This window comes from Sturnus vulgaris, chromosome 2, assembly GCF_052056855.1.
Source record: "Sturnus vulgaris isolate bStuVul1 chromosome 2, bStuVul1.hap1, whole genome shotgun sequence".
Taxonomy (NCBI): Eukaryota; Metazoa; Chordata; class Aves; order Passeriformes; family Sturnidae; genus Sturnus; species Sturnus vulgaris.
Window position 1 is genome coordinate 22132871 of NC_142244.1, and position 20722 is coordinate 22153592.

General features: G+C 39.3%; 1 protein-coding gene and 1 long non-coding RNA gene across 4 annotated transcripts in view; both read right to left on the reverse strand.

The window, feature by feature from the left end:
- The window catches only part of DCBLD2 (discoidin, CUB and LCCL domain containing 2), a 63562-nt gene that overhangs the window by 41978 nt on the left and 862 nt on the right, over positions 1-20722 (reverse strand). For 2 of the 3 annotated variants that reach the window (XM_014878616.2, XM_014878615.2), the window contains exon 1: positions 2749-2961. The exons of the other annotated variant lie outside the window; for it this stretch is intronic. In XM_014878616.2, coding sequence (XP_014734102.2) covers positions 2749-2863 — 115 coding nt within the window. In that variant the 5' untranslated portion in view covers positions 2864-2961. Of the gene's footprint in view, positions 1-2748; positions 2962-20722 lie in introns of those variants that run through there. 3 annotated transcript variants of the gene reach the window in all.
- On the reverse strand, positions 4137-20423 carry LOC148224666 (uncharacterized). The gene is made up of 2 exons (XR_015801178.1): positions 9471-20423; positions 4137-9348 (listed from the first exon to the last, which is right to left on the reverse strand). It is a non-coding gene; the product is annotated as an uncharacterized LOC148224666 (long non-coding RNA).

Below are 20722 nucleotides of genomic sequence, written 5' to 3' on the forward strand. Positions count from 1 at the left end.
TGCTGGCTTGCTTTTATTCACACCCGCCCAATTACATTAAAAAGAAAAGAAAATACTCGAAGTATTTTTCAAATATCAATTTCCTTGCAACCAGGAAGCTAGATTCACTAAACAACTGTTTCAAAAATCACGAGAGCTGACTTGCACAGCCATTAGCTAGACAGTCCCCAAGGCACAAGATCATGAAATGCAGCACAGGGCTCTTCTGAAGGTGCTAGAGGTAATAAAAAATGCTCATAATTTTCAAACACAGCAGCACACTCAAGTTTAAGTCCTTGACCAAGGAATTCTGAATTTATACACTGAATGATTTTAAATATGATAGATGGAAAAAAAGTCCACGTAAATGCTACAAGATAATAAAATGCTCTACTATGAAAAACATCTTCACCACAGCAATACCTGCACTTTTTCATTTCTCAGTTTGCTGCCGTCTGGAAGGAGAGGAGCACCATTTCACCCAATACTAAAAACATGCTTCACGTTGACCAAAATAATGTTATCTTTAAATCAGTTCATACCAGGAAGGTAATCTACAGAAAAGTATGTAGAAATGAAAACACTATCTTCAGAAAAAGATTTAAATACCATGTATGTGAGGCTTAGAGCTGCTGAATAGTAGAAAAGAAAACAAACAATTGCTTATTAACAGAGGATCAGCCTCTCTAATGAATGAGGCTAGGTTCCTACACAGTATCACTCACTGTACTTTTATAAAAGAGCTTAAAACCAACTTTAATTGTTTAATTCCCCAACTCTTGGTTACTTTCGTTGTCAATCAAGATACTCTCTTAGAAGCTTGTTCACATATTTAATGTCCTAATTGAGTAATAACTTTGTGCAGACATTCAAGAGCTAGACAGCAGGTTCATTTCTATATGGGACTCCTTACTCAAATTAGAATTATGTCAGCATTCAGAGATATAGGATATGGGCTCCCCAACCTTTCTCTGGAATAAGATAAATGAAATTATTTTGCCAAGGAAACAGTCCCTCACTAGCAGAACTCTTCTTAGAAGCGCTAGCAGTTCCTCATATTGAAGCATTGTATTTGACAACACCAGAGTCCCTCACCTCAAAACAATCTCTGCTTTTTGTTAGCAAATAAAATGTTGTCAATAAAGAGGTTGCCCTCCTGCTCAAGAGTGAGACTTCAGAGCAAACCTTAAGCATTAACTAGAGAAACATTGCAAATTGAAATTCTGGGTAGAAGCTCTTCAGCAGCAGTTTCTCAAAGCACAGAAAGATAAAGTTTCACACACAACTAAAAGCCTGCTATCCTCACAAGCGCCACTTCTTGCTGCATGGCCCCACCCCTCTAACATACCCCTGACTACTCAGTGAGCCAATTCGACTCAAGCATCTCCAGGTAAATTATGACTCTTCCCTGCCCCCACAGTTATTTCAGTTTTCTCCTAGAATAACAAACTCAGTCTGCTCACCAAAAGGTCAGACAAGTGTCAGGTCAGCACACGCGTGATGCTCCTATTATGTGAACTAACACCTTGCTGCTGCCTGCCTCATCCAGCAGCAACCTTCAAAAGACTAAATGTTAAAACAGCCCAATTTCCTCTCATAAGCAAATGGGTCTTCTCCAGGTCCATTATAAATTACAAGAAAACAAGCCCAGCTGTGTCAAATGCTTATTAGCATTAGTTTGTATGTGTATTGGAACATACTTAAATGCAATTAGCTAGAAATAAGAGGAAAATTTAAGTCCACACAAATACCGTGCTCTATGAATACATCACTGAACTCCCATTCAATTAATTAATTAGTTCAATTTTTAATTTAGATGCAAAAACAGTAGAGTGCATACAGCTCCTATTCCCTTTGTGCATTTAAATGCAGCATTTCTGAAATTCAATCACATTTCCATCTCTGAGATGGAAAGAGAAAGTTATGTGACAATTCAAAACAGTTTCTGAGGAGATCAGTCTCTGAAACAATTTAAGACCAGTGCAAGAAGCAAGTGGAATTGAAAACCACAAAATTAATCTTCCCAAACCCAGAAGTGAGTTTCAAGATGCTGTCAAAACACTCACTCCCACCCCTTCGTCCCAAGCACATGATCAAAGTGACAGTCACAGTGGCATCCTCTGATCTTCTGCCATGAATTAACCAAACTATGCCTCGTAATTTTCACAGTGCTAAAGCCTGCTCATTAATTTCACCCGAGGAGGAGAAATCTCATCGGTTTCTCTAAATAAAAAAAAAAAAAACCAAAACAACAACGCCTACTACCCTGACAGTCACACGCTCCGGACACGCACTCCTATAAACACTTCTGCATACTCTTGGGCGAGTGCAAGTTTATTTTCACAGCAAGCAGCATCTCCCCGGGCTCACACCGAACACCTCAGAGCCCGCAGGCGGGGGTGACACCAAACCCCACGCAGCCCCTGCCCTGTCCTGTGCCCCGAGCTGCCTCCACAGCCCCGGCTCCCTGCCGAGCCCCGGCCGCGCCTCCCGGGTGAAGCCCTCCCGCCCCCAGCTCCCCCTGCGAGTGCGGGAGCGGCGACGAAAAAAACGCTTCTTGTTTAGTTTTTGGTTTCCTTTTATTATTTTTTTTTTTCTTCAAAACGGGGCTCTTCTCTCGCCCTTTGTTGGCCAGGGAGGGGACAGGTTCGGCGTGTAGGGCCACATGCCGAGGGGCGCCCCCTCCCAGCAGCAGAGCCCCGGAGGGTTGGTTTCCCTTCCCCGGCCGCCGGGGCTGCGGGGCTCGCCCGCCGCCGCTCTCGCACCCACCTTTCTGCGCCTCGGTGCCCCGCAGCAGCAGCGAGAGGAGGAGGAGGAGGCTGGGGCGGAGCAGCGAGGCCGCCCGCCAGGTCCCCGCGGGGAGCGGCCGCCCCGGGCTCACCATGCCCCGCCGCGTGGCCGGCGCGCCCAGCGGTCCCAGGGCATCGCGGGCTGCGCGGCGGCCGCGCCGGGCCGCGTCTGAGCCCTGCGCGGCCTCCAGCCCGCCCGTCCCCCGCGGCCGCCCAACCGCTTCCGGGGGCACGGCGGGGCCGCCCCGTTTCCTGCCGCTCCTCCGCCGCGCACGGCCGGCCCCCGGCGCCGCGGAGCTCTGGGCGGCGGTGGCTGCGGCGGCTGAGGTGCGGCCCCGGCGAGCCGAGTGTGTGGACCCCTCCGCTCCCGCTCCGAGCCGCGCCCTCCCGAGCGGCCTGCGCGGGGCTCACGGCCCCGAGACCGGGAGCCAGTCCCTTGTCTGCGAGCTGGCTACGAGTATTTCACTTTTTTGAGCTTCCCCCCCCGCCCCCCCCAGGTAGAGATTAAGGCAGATTTCTGGGAAAAACTCAAAAGTCTTTGAAAACACGACCATTGCTGTTGTTAATAGAAAGGATAATTTGGTGTCATAGCACTCCACACACAAATGTGAATTTAGATGTGGAAGGGCCTGGCTATGAGGTCCTAAGCCATTGCAGCTTTAGCCTTTATCCCACAGCTTTTGAACACGCACCGTGTGTGATTGGAGAGCTTTCCTAAAGGCTGTAGTCAACCGCGGGAAAAAATACTTCAAAAAAAAACAAAACCCGGAACTTTCAAGTCTTAAAATCACGACATTTTAACCACTGTTAGGATCAAAGAATCACCTTTCTAATACCATTATTATTTTGGAAAGGAGCACTTTCTACGTGTTTTTCAGTGGTGGATGAAAATGCAATTTTCAGGTGCTGACAAAACGTCGTGTCCATGCTTCCACAGCTGCAGCCACAACCCAGATTCCTCCCATCAAGGTTTAAGGTTCAAGAAGAAGGGTGGGAGCCACACCTACACAGATATCATTTCACGTTTCTCTCAGCTTCATGATTGAAGCCCTCAGCACTCCACTGACCACGCTGTCTCTCACCACAAAGCAGAAGGGACTTGCGACTCCCCAGCTTCCAAAGATCAGCCTCTCAGCCAGTATAGGTTCATCCTTTCTGCTCTGGAAGAGCTGTTGCACGGCAATCGCCGGTGGCATCCAGATCCAGTGGTTGCACTGTAGAACGTGTCTTTTGGAAGAAATTGTTCTCTACTTCTCCCAAACAGCTCTATGAAACACATACTGCTTCTTGGCCAGGAGTGTCCAGTGCTGGCCCCATCAAAATGGCCTCGCCAAAAAAAAAATATATCACAGAATATTCCAGAATAGATTTGATTGCTCAGACTAAAGACAGCAAAATTTTGTTGCACTTTTTTTATTTGTTTGGCACATACTTGCGCCACAGCTCCTAGGAAGTGGCTTCTCATATAATTAGGGAATGATAAACATGAGGATTTTAGAACATTTCTTATTTTTCCCAGTTTTAAACATTTTAATGACACGGGAAGAGACCCCAATGAAAGCAAAGTCAATGGAAGTTTATCATAGATGAATCTTTTTAAAGTCATCTTGTAAGATGTAATAGCCACCAAGACATCTCGCAACACATAATGAAAGGTGAATCAAAAATAATTTACATGCATTGCTTTGTCTTCCACTCACCAGACACAGAAGTTCATGCCATCGATCACGTGAAGCAGTTCTATCACTAAAATAACATCCTTTCTGTACTACAAAGACCACATTCCTAAGATCACCAATCATTGATAGTATTTGTTGTGCACTGGAAAATCACTCCTTGAATAATTTGCAGCTTAGTGGTGCCATGCATTAAGAGGAGCATCTGAACTTCCTAAACGCAGTTCAGTAACAGTCTCTGGTGGACTTGACAGAGGTTTCCTCCTGTATTATGTTCTGTTGTCAAGGTATTTTGTGAACTTGATTTTACTATTCTAAACTGTTTATTTGTGCATGTAATGCATGCATTTCAGGAGTATCTGAATTTGTGAAAGGGTTGATTTCTAAATGGGGTGTGAAAACTTGCAGAATTCCTAAGAGCAGCCAGAGGCCAAATTTGCCTAATCCATCTTGGAAGTGTATCCCAAAGCTACATTGCCTGACCACAAATGGTTTATATGGACCCTAGCTTACATATTTTGCAAAGGGAACACCACCATCCTGACAGAAGCAATGTCAAACTATTAAACATTATGCACCTTAAAAGACTCAAAGATTTATAGAATCTACAGAGCCAAAGGATTACCAATGCAACTGTTTGAAAGGCTTGTCTTAATACATGGTTTTCATGTAATAGAAAAATCTGAAGAATTAGATAAATCCAGGTGGTGACTATGGCTTTCAGAATTTTCCTTCTGAGAAGATTCCAGCACAAAATGAGTTTAGGTACACCAGCTGCTGAGTACTGCATATTTTGGTCTGTGAGAGTTCCCAGGCAGCTCCTCTGGGGCAAAAAATTGTGTAAGAAAGACTCGATTTTAGTTTGTGACTTAGAACTGTCACTGTCATCAAATCAAAACAGATACAAAATTAAAATGCTGTGGGAAGCAAACACAAATATAATAACACATGATGCCAATCTCATAAGGCAAGTTGCCAATACCTCTTATGAAATCAGCACAAATACTGTTTTTTCAATATGGTAAGACAGGACACCAAAACAACTCCTCAGTGCTGATAGAAGAATGTTTAGCTAACTAAGCATTTCTATAATGTTTCCTTCCCGTTGTGAGTACCTTCTAGAGGTAAATGAAACTATCATCTCCATCTGGTTCTCTCATTTCCCTCAAGAAGCTTCTGAGTTCTGGGCTTCTTTCCCACCATAGTTCTCTAGATTTTACATTCTTTTGCTGCATTTCGAAAGCTGAATTCAGCTGGAGGGCAGAGAGAGCACCACAAGAGCAATTCCAAGTTCTTGCGTCCAGAAAGGAAAAGCCCCATGCAAGAGTACAGGCTGGGAGCTGTTTGGAAGCAGAAAGGGACCTTGGTGTCCTAGAGGACAGTTTCAATGTGTGTCAGCACTGTGCCCTTGCAGCCAAGGTGGCCAGCAGCATCTTGAGCTGTGTCAACGAGAGGGCCAGGGGAATGATCTTTCATAACACCTCCTCTCAGTACTGTGACTGGTTTGGGGCTCCCTCCAGTACAAGAGCAATACTGACACATGGAACAGAGTCAATTGAAGGGCCTCCAAAACAGTCAGGGGCTGGAGAACATGATGCACATGAAGAGGCTGATAGAGCTGGGTATTTTCAGCTCGGAGAAAAGGAGATCTTGTTGCTGCTTACAACTACCTGACTGCAAGACAGGACTGGAAAATGGAACCAGCCTCATCTCATAAGTGCACTATGATGGCACAAGAGCCAACAGACACAAATTGAAACACAGTAAATTCCATATTCTAGGTAGAAGGGAAAAAATATACCGTGAGGATGGTCAAACACTGGGTTGCTCAAAGATGTTGTAGAACCTCCATATTTAGAGATGTTCAGGACTCCCTTAGCTGTGATCAACTTGATCTGATGAGACCTGTTTGGGCAAAGAGTTGAACTGGATAACCCCTGAAGGTCCCTTCTGACCTGTTATGACTGCATGATTCTAAGGCACCAAGTGATGTTCTGTGGGTGAAAGTACTATAGTTCCAGGTGATATTCTAGAACCTAGCTTTTGTTGCTCTTGGCTACCTTTTTTCATCTCATTTGGGATTTCTGGGTTTTGTCATAGCTTTCAGTAAAAATTGTTGTTCTCCTCTCTTTGCTCTCATATTTTTTTTTCTGCAGTTTTTATTGCCTATTATGCTGATTATTTTTTAAGAATAACAACAAAGTCTCAGTTGCTGAATAGGTTTTAATTCATCCTTTTAGAAAGGAAAATGGATATTGATTATATATTACTTACATCAATGTACGTAATTAGTCTCATCCTCAGAAACACATTTATAAAGCCATGATATATTTACCTGAGGTTCATTATTAATTCACTTCAGATAGGAGCCTCAGGACTGTACATAAAGCACATTTATTGACATGCTAGAGTTATTTATTTGTTTGCTGAGTGGTTTGTGTTTTTAAAAGGAATAAACTTAACATTTAGTTCTGGATTATTTTAGTAAGAAACATCTGTTAATTTTACTGTGCTGAAAGTCATTATCTGGGGAAAACAGTAGCCTAATTTCCAGTAATTTTTTTTTTTTTTTACATTTTTACTGCACTGTATATATGAAATAATTCAGGGATGCTGGTGATAAAAATAAGCTATTTTCTTTTCTATTTAAACACTGTAAGTAGAGAAGGAAAATATTAGGAAGGATCTCTTACTGTCTTCTACTCTCAAACAAGTTCATGTTTATTGTATCAATGCCCAGTACTACTAAGATCCTTCAAGCAAAACCAGAAAAATATTAAAGACTAGTGGTATTTTAAATCTGTGGGCTTTATTAATTTAAATAAAAGTAGTATTTCAAAGCATTGAGCAATTTAAATTCCCAGGATACAGGAATCCTGTGGCTCAGTTAAAGCTGAAGGAGGAGTCTAAGATTATTATAGGCTTAATTAAGCACTGAAGTAAAGGTAACATTTTAATCATGGCTTTAGCTTCTGTGGGAATTAAGAGCATACATAAGTCTGTATCTATTTTGCTTAATCAGGAACTATGAATCTTCTACTTCAATTATTTCCATACATTTGCTGTCTGTTTTAGAGTTAAGATACTGTTTTTATATTCTCTTCAATGTATTGCATTTTTGTCAGGATTTAGTTTTGTCTTTTAGCTTTTATTCTTATGGGCAAAGCCCAGGTTGAAACAATCTTGCATGACTTGCACCTGCTCCAAATTCTGTATCTTACCTATATTGTTCTAGTTTTCTCTGCCTGCATTCTTGTTTGTTATTATCTCTGAATTGATTTAGACACTGTGCCAGGTTGAATCATTATTTGATTTATACTGATTTCTGCTTCCAAATTGATTGACCAGTGGCAACTAGAAAAATTATAGGTGCTCCTGAAAATGCTCCTGAAATGCTGCAGCTCTTTACTGATACATTTTCATGCTTGAGGAGAACAGATCACATTTATGATTAAGAAAATAATTAAGATAACCCTTTATTTTGTCCTTATGAAGGTGAAAGAGAGGAATTAAGTCTGGCACGTTTCAGGGCTTTGTACCCAGTCTAAAGAAAATACTATGTCCATACATCACTGTCAGAGACCAATGTAATGTCTAGTTGTAATATATTTGTGCATAATGCTGTCTATAGGGGAGCCTCAGATGTCAACAGAACCTTGAGGTGAGTCTATAATGTAACAGCCTGAGACCTGTGAAGACAGTGTCTGGAAGCTGAGATCCAAAAAGAAGAGCTTCAAGCAAATTTTGTTTCAGAAATAGGTGCAGATGAGATTGGTAATTTCCTTAGCAAATAATTTGTTTCAGGAGTTTGTACTTTGCCTGTTCATAAAATTGTGACTTGGGGTATGAAATTGTTGATATCAGCTCTTTCTCTTCCAGATAAAGAAACTGGAGAGCAGCTTGATTTCATCTGATCTTTTGTTGCAGTCCCACCAACACAAACTGAGCTAAGCTGAGCTGCAATCATATCAGTACAGTGATGAGTACAACAAACTGTAATGAAGAGAATCAAAATGTGAAGGTATATTCTAGAAACACCACATCAATGATGAAAAGCTTGATATCTTTTGTACAGATTAAAGTAATGTGCAGCTGATGGACAGCCCTATGTGGTACTGATGGAATTCAGAGCTAGAACTGCAAGCAAAAGTTACTCAGTTTCAAAAATTAGAATTTCAATTGGTGTAGCATTTACAGAAATAGCAGAGAATTATAATTTTAAATAGAAGAAAGCCTGAAAATATTAAAAATTTTAAAGGAAATATTACACTTTGCTAATAAAGACATACATAAACATTAGAGCTTTTGATCAAATTTAAAGAAGAAATAGGGTTGTTTTATGAGAAATTGAAGCTTTGTGCACAGGGCTAATTCTTCTCTCTGGAGGACAGCATTGCCAGTTACCAAAACCCCACAAACTTGGGGATTTTTTTCTGTTATTGCCAGCACTTGACTGTGCAAGAATTTCAAGAATCAAAATCCAAATTAAAAAATAAGGGGGTGTGGGGAGAGAGAGAGAGAGAAAAGATGTTACAAAAGGGTAAGTTTCTGGCCCTTATGATTGGTAAAATAATTTAAAAATATTCCCAAATCAACCAGAAAGTTTGATAAAAATAAAAGCTAGAAGAAACACTCCTTGGCCCTGTATCTTCTTTAAATAGTATTGTCTTTTCAGGCCTAGCTTTTTGATTTTTGTTTTAAATTTGTGGCTGGCAATACTCAGTTGCCCAGTCCCTTTGCATTTTCAGGCATAAGGGGCAAATGACACCCACTCCTCTCGAGGTGCAACACCACAACTTCAGTGCCAGCACAGGCCCTGAAGTGTCGTTTGGGCAAGACTTCATGAGAAAGATGTGAGTTGTTGGATGAGATTGCAACCTCGTAGTGTCAATCTCTCCTGTGATCTAGATAGGAGTAATACAAATGTTAGTGAAATGGGTTTGGAGAGACTCAGATTTGCAGCAGATGGGAAGGAAAAGGTTCACTAAATCATATCTTATAGACAAATGTAAAGGGAAGGAATTACCATATTGATTATCAGAAGGTTGGAGCAGTAACTCATAGGCTTCCTGAGACGAGGCCCAGCAACACAGATGTGCAATGTTTTCCTGGGAAGTCCTGGATCGTGCAATAATGCAATAATATGTGCAATAATTCTGTTAATGCACAGATAGAAGAAGCATCGCAACCCAGCTTGCTCTAGCAAAAAATAAAAGTTAGGGAATCCTTGTCAAAAAGGTTGAGTAAGTATGGAACCTATATTTTTCAGTATATTTCTTAATGTTAGGAATTAAAGCCTGCAGCTGCTTCTATGAGAAGGAAAAGAGTGTCTTTCCAGACATAAATATGAATAAATATATAAAATATATACATAATACGTATGATATATATTTTATATTACGTAAAATATAATATATTTTAAGCAGAATGGCTCAGTAAAATGTTGCAGATCAGGAAGGTCTTTTCATTAGGTTGGTGACCATTAAGCACATGATTATATCACAGTGTAAGATGAAATCTCCCTGTTTGGAGCCTGGTTCAGTCCAAGACCATATAAAAAATGGGGATGGCTTTGGTGGTAAGTTTTATACTGAGATATGAGGTCCAGTCTCTTAAACAACTTTAAAGCAATGGGAGAAAGGGGGTGAACTGAAAGAAGCACTTCTTTCAGCCTGACCATGAAAACCTCCTGCAGACTCTCATGCAATTTGTAACAGTGAGAATCAATCAGCAACATTGACGTGCTTCTTTTATCACCTCTGGTGTCCTTAGGCAGCAATAGCACCTTCATTTTTATGTCAGTGAGCAGAGTGTTCTCTAGGATGTATTTTATGTTTCAGTAATAATTTTACACTCAATCCGCTGTAATAAAGGCCAGATGACCAACTCTGTTATGCAAATGGACGCATGGAGAGAGCAAGGAAATCAGCAACTCAAAGTGGCAGAAGGAACAAATGCTGTTCTGTTCATGGGGCTGCTTTTCTTTATCCTTCGACCTTTCAGTAGCTTTCTTGCCTGCAAATTCTTATTCAAGGGGAAGGTTGCAGTCTGCTGGAAGGTGATTAATTCTGTTAGAAACCACTTAGTGTCACAACTGAGACTGATATTAAAGGTGTCCAGTAACTAAAAGCCTTTGTTACCGTTAGGCTTTTAGTGCATATAAACTCTCAATAGTTTAACAAACAGGTTGCAATGCATTGGCTGTTAAGACAGAGACTTATTTTATTGACATGCAAGTAAATCGGGTACCTATGCTTAGGGAAAGAAATACAAACAATCTACATGTAATTAACAGGAAATATACTTACTATAGGCTATAGTCTAGTTATATGTTATTGTTGTTCTACATTTGTTTTATTAGAGTTTTGAATGAAATATTGAATTAAATATTAGTCATACCCTTCAAAAGCAGACAGTGACTGTGGACCTCCAGGGCTGAATCCATTCTCTTCAGCATAAGCTAAATAACCAAGCTCCCAGGAACTTGTGAGACAAGAACAGTTGTAAAATAAGAGGCTTTCCTGGCCAGCAGACTCATGTCAATATAATTGTGTCATGCTAGCTGATGTAGCTAAAATTCAAACATTGTATGCCATAAAAATGATAATATAATACTTCTGATATTTAAACATTACAAATACTAAAAATTATTCTATAACATCTCTTTTTAAGATTTAGTACTGGGTGCTAGAGATTCACTTGGGAGGCAAGCCCTGAGCCTTAGGGAAGGCTGTAAGATCTGAGAGCATTGTGAATATTCATACCTTGCATCCACTGAAATAGATTAAGTTTTACCTGTATGAGATTTATGCATACATATTTGACTTTCTTTATTCTTTTTGGCTATGATGGAGAAAGAATTCTGGGGAAAAACAAACAAAGACAAGCACCCCACATCTGAATTAACAAATTGATATATTGATAATTGTATATATACACGTATAAAATTAATACATTAGTAAATTAAATAATATTAATAACGCCATTGTTTTTTTCAGAAGGTAGGGAGATAATAATTTTATTTCTGTGTGAATAGCATATTCAAAATATTTTTTCCAGGACAACAAATAAGGTAGGCTTACAGCCTCCATTTTGTAATGTAAAAGCTCTGGTTCTGAATACATTCTTAGCTTTGCATAAACTTCATACCTGACTTAAAATTCATGGCAAAATGTTTCTGACATTTGTATCAATGCTCTTGATTCTCTTCTGCCAGCTGTAGTCCTACTTCACTGGATTAATTTCTGAAGTTTAGCCCATGTTGAAGGAAAATGCTTATGTATTACTATTCCTTCTCTTGCTCACATTTTGTATTTTTCCTAAGGCTACTCACCCAGATTTTTTTGAAGAACATTTTCCTTCTCACTCTGTATTGAGCTTGAAGTTTGTGGTTTCCATTTCACACCTAAAGAGGGATTTGCATGCCTAAAACATTCTTTTTTACATCTCATTGCCTCCATGAAAAGACATTACTTTTCCCTACAGCCCTTGCCTGCATGCCTCCTGAGAGAAAAAATGCAAACTACAATGACAGCACCCCACAACTGGCTCAACCTGGAAACCCTCACAGAAAAGATTACCCTTACAGTGATCCAATGTTTTGCCTAGTCTGACATGCCAGGTTTTGGCTTCTAATGTAAAGCCCCTCCCAGAAGAACTGAATCAAAATATCTCAGATTAATCAATATCTTGTTTATGTATAAAACAGACTTATTGACCTTTTGGTAAGTGATCTACTAACAAAAGCAAGGTCTCAAAGGACTTACCCCTTCATACTCAGTATGGGGCAACAAGCCAGTATAACATCTGCTTAGTATGCATTGCAAAGCAAATGAACAAGGCTGACACCATTAATCAGCTTATCCAAGTGAATAAAATTTCAAGAGCTGATGTAAGAAAGCTTGGCTTTAAAAGCAAACATTTCATGCAGATCTGCATGGGTTCATCTAATGATGGATTAGTTAACCCTGAGAGATGAAGAATGACTCGAGCACTGCGTTTGAGAGGGGAATGCATGTAAATCTGACAATGTACAAAGGAAGATTGTAAGGAAATTGAGATATGGGAAGTAGTTTTACAAAAATTGATCACCTGCCTTTGGTGCGTCAAACTTCAGTGTGTGATATTAAACACGATGAATAAAAACCACCTTGTTTTGAGACCTATCCACAGGCTGCAAGATGTGATTAAATGTATGTTTTTTCATTCACAGAACTGTTAAAATGCAGGTGACATTTTTTTCTTCCTTTCCCTCCTTATCTGGGCCACAGAGAGGAACTGTTCGTCAAAGAAAAAAACTACCTGGAATTTATTTCAGTGGAATAGATCAAAGCAGTGCAGCAACAGTTTAAATCTGGCGTTAAATTATGAGTGAAAATTGAGGAAAAGTCAGTAAAGGGAGCTGATACTTCCTTATTTAATGAGGAGTAGAACATCTCAGGGATGTCAGGGAAAGAGAAGGTAGGGAACACAGACACATGGAAGCCACACAGAGAAGCTACAGATGGAAAAAGTCATTTTAAGCTAGCCCGCTTAAAAATATAGGCCCTATTCTATTACTTTGTGAAATCTGCTTTTAAAAGCCCAAGACTTTTCTGCTTCCAAGATTCCCTTTGGAAGATGTCTCCAGACATCTCATCCAGTACTGTATTTTGGTCTCAGTCTATTTTTTCCTGATACTCTTTTCTTTTTAACCTGAATTTCTTCCCATAATTACTAGCACACTCCTTTGGAGTACACTAAAAATTCACCTCCCTCAGTAACCTTCATTGCCTTTTTTTTTTTAGGACCTAATTTTCTTATGTCTTCACAGAATACATGCCAAAGACTTACTCCGTTGAGAATTATCAGGATTATTCAAGGGGCAGGGCTCTAGCCTTAAATAATAAAGTGGGCATCACTGGAATAGGTAAAATGTGTCTTTAAAAAAACTGAGACAAATATTTTTTCATTGTGGAGAACATACTATATATTGAATGCATCAGTCTCTTAATCACTATAAATCAGAGACTGGGTAAAGAGAGTGGCCATCACATGAACTGAAAGATGTGCTGTTCTAATAGAAGAAATACATTACTTTCCTGTTGTATTGTTTCCATTTAGCTTAGGAAGGAAAAAGCTCGAGAATTTACTGAAACAGTGCTACTGAGTAAGGACTGTCTTTGCCCCAACTGGCTAAAGAACAACAGCAGCATAAAATAATTTTGGGCCTAATGATTATGAGTTACATCAGATCAATATAAATTAAATTATTGTAAATAACCAAAAAGAAGTGTTAGAAAAAAAAAAAGAAGAAATTTTGTAAAAAGAAAATAAAGTTTGGAGAAGCAGGGTGGTGAGAATAGTTTGGAGTCCTGAATGTTGAGAAAGTTTGGGAGGATTGGTAAATAGGAGATGGAAAAACTGTCTGTAACTCTTAGAGGAGGGATCTTATGTAACTGGATAAGTAGCTTCCTGAAAAAATATGTTAGAAATAAGCAAAAACTTAGGAAATAATCTGCCTTGGAGATGAGAAAAAATAGCAACAAAATATGGATTATCAACAGACAAAAAAAGGGGTGTAGAAGGAGACTTTAATTGTTTAAAAAATGGATCAATATGTGTAATATTAGCAAATCAGAAATGAATGATTACCTGCCGAAGACACCACAAGAAAATGGGGGCTATTTTTTCCATCTTGTAGGAAATAAACATCTGTATTTAAAAATACAGAAAGAACATGATGATGCAATTGTACACTTAGTATGGTAGACAAGGCTTTAGAATGTGTTGCAAAGGAAAATACTCTACAAGGCATAAAGGTAGTAAAAAACAGGACAAAATAGAGTTTGGGTTTATGAAAGATAACAGATTCTGCTGCATTGCCTTTGACAGCAATCAGCTTTTTTTAGGGCAAGAAAATACAGTAAAATTATCATGGCTTCTGTAATCTCATACAGTTCATAAATTAAAGTGGAAAAGATATGAAATAGCATAGGAATCACCTGACTATGTGAATACAAATGAGTATGATAATAGCAAGAGAATTTGGCAAGGAGAGTATGGGAAAGAGAGAACAAGGATTTATCCCTATAGTTCAAGGAAGATTACAGAGAGACATCCTCCAGGACTGTTTATGGAATTCAGTATTATAAAATACTCTCATGGATGGCTTGACACAAAGAATAGGAGCAAATTAATGGAATCTGCTGATGACACAGTGAGAGGCATTTTCAGTATAGTGTTAAAGTATTGTATAAGGAGGGGGAAAAGATTATCATACAAGAAAGATTGATTTATAAGTCAGGAGTAATAGAAATGTGATGAACAACAATAAAAAGTACTAATAAGGATTTCTTATTTAAGTGGACAATTTAATATTTGGAGGCAGGGACAATGGCCTGCATATTAGGTTGGTGGCCTAACTATCAGATATGACTGACATGAAAATATGAAAAAGACAAATGTATTGCTCAATTGAGAGAGAAGATATTTTAATGAAGATACAGAAATGTTAAATTAATTTTACATAAAATAATAAATGCCTCCTGGAATGGGTCACCATTATTTTAAAAATTGACTTGATCTGATTGCGTACACAGAACATCTTCAGAGATGGGATGGTAGGCTGCTCAGGAGATTGGATTCTACATTCAAGAAGAACCTGTCTGGATAAGGTGCCTAAATGAATGATATTGTTCAAATAGGTAAGGTCATAGATAAGAAGAATTTGTTCTTCACTGCACAAGATGATACAGGCAAAAGGAGAGGTAAAGCAAGATTCCTAAGGAGCAGAACCTCATGACCTTTTTCCCCTCCACTTTCTTCCAATGGAAAGCAAAAAAAAAAAGCAAAGCGGAAAAAAGACTTTTTAAATTGCCACTGCTGTTTAGGACTGAGGAATCTACTAAAACACAGACAGTTTGAAACATTCTCCCTATGTCTTCAAAAAGCTGTAAGTACTGTTTAGCTTCCCCTTGGGCTCTACTAAGTTCATTATTTGTTCTTTGACTCCTTAATATTTGTCTGCATTGTTCTGTAGGACTTCTAGTCCTTGTTATGGTGCTCATCTAAGTTCAGCTTCTTCTGGTGAGGCTCAAGTAGTTCTTGTCTAGGTTGTGTTTAGGCACAATTTTGAATGAGTTTGGAAATTCTGCAACATCCTCTGCCTATGCCTGATCATGGTCTGCTGATATCAGATGCACCCTTGGCTTTTGCCTTCCCAGGACAACATGCCCCTGTTTTAGCTTTCTTGGCCTGACTCTATTCACTTTGACAGCTGCCAAGTGTCCCCCAAACATACACTCACCAATCATGGCCAGAAAATGTGGAGCTGTGCTAGTCTGGAACACCATCAGTCAAATCTGGTATTCCTAAAATCACGGTTAGAAGAATAATGCAGAGACATATCCACAGATTCACTTTCCACAAATCACAAACTGAAAAGCTCCAACAGAGATGGGAAAGTCATTCTAAGACATGCCCTTGTGAACTGCAGTGCCTAGCTCACTGAACTGGAGTTCTGGTGATTAACACTGCTCAATTAACAGTGATTACTTCCACTCTGTTGTCTTCATCTTCCCCTCCTTGGGCTCCACGGGTTCTGCACAGGTGTTCTGGTGTGATGCTGTACCTGCTGTTTCTATATTCTTTTCCCAAGCTGAGGCAGCACAATGTAAATGTAACCAACAAACAAATGTCAAAATGAAAATAAAATGAGAAATGAACAGTCTGGGCCTCTGTTATCACCACAAAATATTATCAGAAGGGAATGTAAATGAATCTTAGACCTGCTAAATGAGGGTTGCAAGGGGTTACATTTGCCTGACAAACTTCTGTAATGGTCAGAGGAGCAGCCTGGACTTACAGGATGAGTATGACTAGAAATCAGAGTTAGAGAATTACTCTGCAGTGAGATGGTTAATTGTTCTATTTCTAAAGAGAGATTTTCCTTTCCAAATTTGCCTTCCACCCCTTCTAGATGATCAGAGCTCATCCTTCTCACAGCTAACATTAAAGCATACTTCTGTACATTGATGATGCTTGGCTGACACTGTTAAAGGTATTTTAATACTCATACAGACTAGAACATTACCCACTTCATAAGCTACATTTCTAGGTTATTTTTTTTCTTTTCAAGTGTGTGTGTGTTTGTTTGTTGGTTTTGTTTGTTTTTTCTTTTAATCACAGCTGTTGCAACTAGTGTTGTGATTTACACCTTCTGGTGCAGTTTCCTGTTCTATAGTCAGTGTTCATTTACCAGATGTCTGCAAAATGCCCACCATGGAGACTTCCCTGACAACTTCCAAATTCCTTCTCATTCCCTTTCATATAGTAACTAATAATAAATAAGAGTCAAGACCACAATTCTCCAGCAAATTCCATTGGTATGGAATCATGATATACACAAGGTTCTGATAATATCTGAGTATTTTGTACATAATTTTGTTCCTAGACAACTGCACACAGGGTCAAATGTCTTGGGAGTTTAAATAATTTTGTTTCCTATGCATTATCTTAGTGAGGAATTGCATGCAGGCACAGAATTCCTCCCATGTTATCGGAAGCATCTTGAAATTTGGCCTATGTTTGAGAATTAATTTCTCTGCATGGAATTTCTGATGTAAAAGTCCTGCCTGCTAGCAATATTTGTCACCACACTTTATTATTTGATCTACTTTTTATCAGCTTTCTAGATACTGTGGTAGTTTTTAATTATACTTTCACATAACTGTAATCTCCACTCTTATACATTCAAATCTGTTTAACTATCTGGATCACTGTTCTGAAACAAACATAAAACTCTGCTTAACAGTGATCTCAAAGAAGGACTGAGGCCTGATTTACTTCATGTAAATAAAAAGAAACTCCACCAAAGTTGCTGGAGATCCATCGATTTCACAAGCTGGTCCTTTATTACCCTTTCTGTCTCGGAAGTACACAGCAGCATTAAAATGTAGCAGCCTTGCTGTAGCTACAATAGGCTACAAAGGAAGGGACCTTTTTCTAGACCAGGTGGTAGAACTAGCAAAACCCAAACCGGTTTACATATTACAACCCTTTTCTCTGAATACTTTAATGGAAGGCATGACTTTCTAAAGAGTGTGTTTGGTATTTAAGAGCAGCTCCTAAGTGATGGTGTTTCCTAGACCCAGCCCACACTGCTCATTTGATTGTTTACTAAACATTTCTAGACTGGTGAGAAGGGAGTTTTGTCTCCCATTGAATATTCACTGCACTTATTCACACATTCCCAATCCCTGGTGCATCCTGTTATCTTTTCTTTATATTCTGCTTTACATAAACAGTTGTTGTGTTGTATTATCTGATCATCCTCTTTCAAAAGTTACCATGAAAAAAATATTAGCTATTATTCCCCAAGGGCTAAGGGGAAACCTGAAAAAATCCCTCAGCATTTCTTGTCTCAGAAGGAACTTTGGGGTACCCATGGGTGAGATCCTGAGGAACACCACAACATGTGGTGTGTTTTTAGAGAAAGTATGACCAGATCTGCTACAACTTCTTGAATTTCCAGGCATTTTTCAAAATACCTAGTTCATAATTTCAGTCAATCAAAATAGACACATATATATTATTAGAAAATGTTTGTTCCTGAGAAAGCAGAGTGTGCTCTTTGTTTATCAGGAACAGGCTGGAATTGTGGAATGTGTATTGCTCTGAGTAAGAATCCTGGAATGAAAAGCTGAATCCTTCCTCAAAAGCCTGCTTGCTTGCTTTCCTTTTGGTTTTTTTTGGCTCAAGAAGGACACGATTTGCTGAGTGTTCCTGCATTATTGTGAAAAAAAATTCCTCCATCAAAAATACATTCCTTCAGTTAGAAGGCAGTAAAAGGACCAGCACACAGTTTACAGAAATATTGCATTAGAAACAGGTTGTAAAACATTTGAATCTGTAATTTTGAGAATATAATTCTGTGATTCTCAGTGAAAGATTAAAATAAAAAATTCTTAGGATATAAAAACAGAACCAGATAATTGGCTCATTTACATTTGGGAAAGCTGTGGTCCTGTGTAGAAATTTAGTAGGTTTTCCTGAACTAATTCACAACAGAAATGATCAGCCCAAAGGAGATAGCTGCATCATTTGTTCCAAACAATCAGCTCCCTGGCAGAAGAGTCTTCAGAAATTTGTCTGTTCACAACAGATCATTTTCAGCTAGAATCAATCTTCTGGTGCTTTGTAGGCTGAGATTGCAGTTTTGCTGGAAAACTATCAGGAAGCCACAGAAACAATCTTGGGAATGAAAGATATATCCCAGAGTAGATGGTAAAAATACTTCATTGCCTGTGACTGCTCCACCTATTTCAGGGGCTGACTCAAAGATTTCTCCTGTTTCACAACTTGACTTTCTGCTGAGCTGTTGGCTAAGAGCCAGCATTCCAATTAGGCACGAGCTGGAAGACAGCCCACAGGTCAGTGCCTTTCCCGGGACACCAAATGAAACGTTAAGATAAAATCTTAACTGCATTCTGGCCAAGATCAGACTGCAACCATCAATTACTCATTCCTCATCTTTCACGATGTTGCAGCTGGATTTGTACGTCTGAAAACTGGGAGATAGTAATGTGTGAAGCCTGAATGGACTTTTTCATGTATAGGAAACAATAGGGAAGATGCTCTTTGAGCAGGAGCAGCAAGAAACAGTGGAAGGACTCTCTGCAAAAGATAGCTTAGTGGATGGAGTTCACGTGACAGAAATAATTTCCATCTTTACAGCACATTTTTGGAAGCACTGTAAACAACTTATTCATAAAACTGCCATTGGAAGTAAGAAAGCAGCATTTTTCTCATATTATGAATGGCAATACTGGAAAAAATAATTTGAAGCCACAGAAAACAGTGATAGAGCTGGGACTGGATAATCAAAACATTAACTACTCAACCATTGTAAACAGCTTAAAGTCACACTTTCATTGAACTGGGCCATGAAGGCACTCACATAAACTCCATGAACTGACCACCTCTAAAACAATAAAACAACATGATCCCCTCCTTGTAGATGGGGAATTGAAACGCAAATACTTTGTCACACAGGAAAATGCAGGATCTGAACCAGATGTTGAAGATCTGGCCCAGTGCCTTAAGCACAAAATAATGCTTTTAACTCACAAAAGTGCTCAGACAAAACTGTTCTTCCTCACCTTTTATGATCTGGTTTAGTAAAGAAAATACAGAAAGATCAATAAGTATGCTGTTAACTCAAAGGCAGCTTGGTGATAAGACAATATGCTTTGGTAATTGTGGAACGTTATTTGACTTTTTCTTAAATTAGGGGGAAGTGGGGGGAAAAGTAAGTGTCTGTTTTGCATGGAGACGATTTCCAGACTTGAATCCTTTCCCTCGGTAAACTCCTTTTTACCTTTGATACATCTTTCCCAAAATTACCCAGGAGCAGCCCATGTGGATGGCACTGTATAAACTGCCTAAGCTGCTTTCCAAACTGCAAATTTTTGTGAAAACTTGACAGGACAACAACATGGACCCATTATCTACACTTCTCCATCTGCACTGGGAAAATGTGTTTCAAAAGCATTGTTTCTCCAGAATGTGTAAATAAATTTCACTAGGGCAGTTGTGCAGAGAAATGCTCTTGTGCTGTCATCTCCTCACCCCTCTGGATGCCTTGGCCCTGATAATTAGCCTCAGCTCCTGTGGGAACAGAAATGTGCTGACTAAACGATTGTTCCTGTTATCTGAGTTTCCTACTGTGCTGGGAGTTCTTTAATTTCATTAAATGCCTTAAAGGGCAGCCATGTGCAAAATGTTATCCTTTTTTCAGCAAAATCTGTATTAAGGCAAAAGACACTGTTTAATAGCCTAGTTAGTGGGGTGAACAAAGATTTGCATGACAGGCTCTTTGTGCAAGTGACTGCCAGTTCAAATCTATTTAACCACTGTAAATTGATTTGAAGGCAGCACCAGATTGTGCCACTAGATTTCCATTTATTCCTCACTGAAAGTCAATTAAATGCATATTATCTGGAAGTTGTCCCAGGGAAGCAGATGTGATATGTTTCTCAAGGTTTCGAAAAAAGACACTTTTTTGAAGTTTTAGACGGGAGTTTAGGGTGCGCAGCATCTCCCAGGAGACTCTCAGTACAACGGCTGGCCACAGTGTAAGTGGAATCTGCTTTGAGTAATATGACCTAGATTTAAGAAGCCTTTTGAGTAATTCTGTGAATGGAAGACTAAAATCACATCAGATATTTGAACCATAATAATCCTTTCCTGCAGAACCCAGATGAAACTACTTTGCTTCAATAATCAACATCATAATTC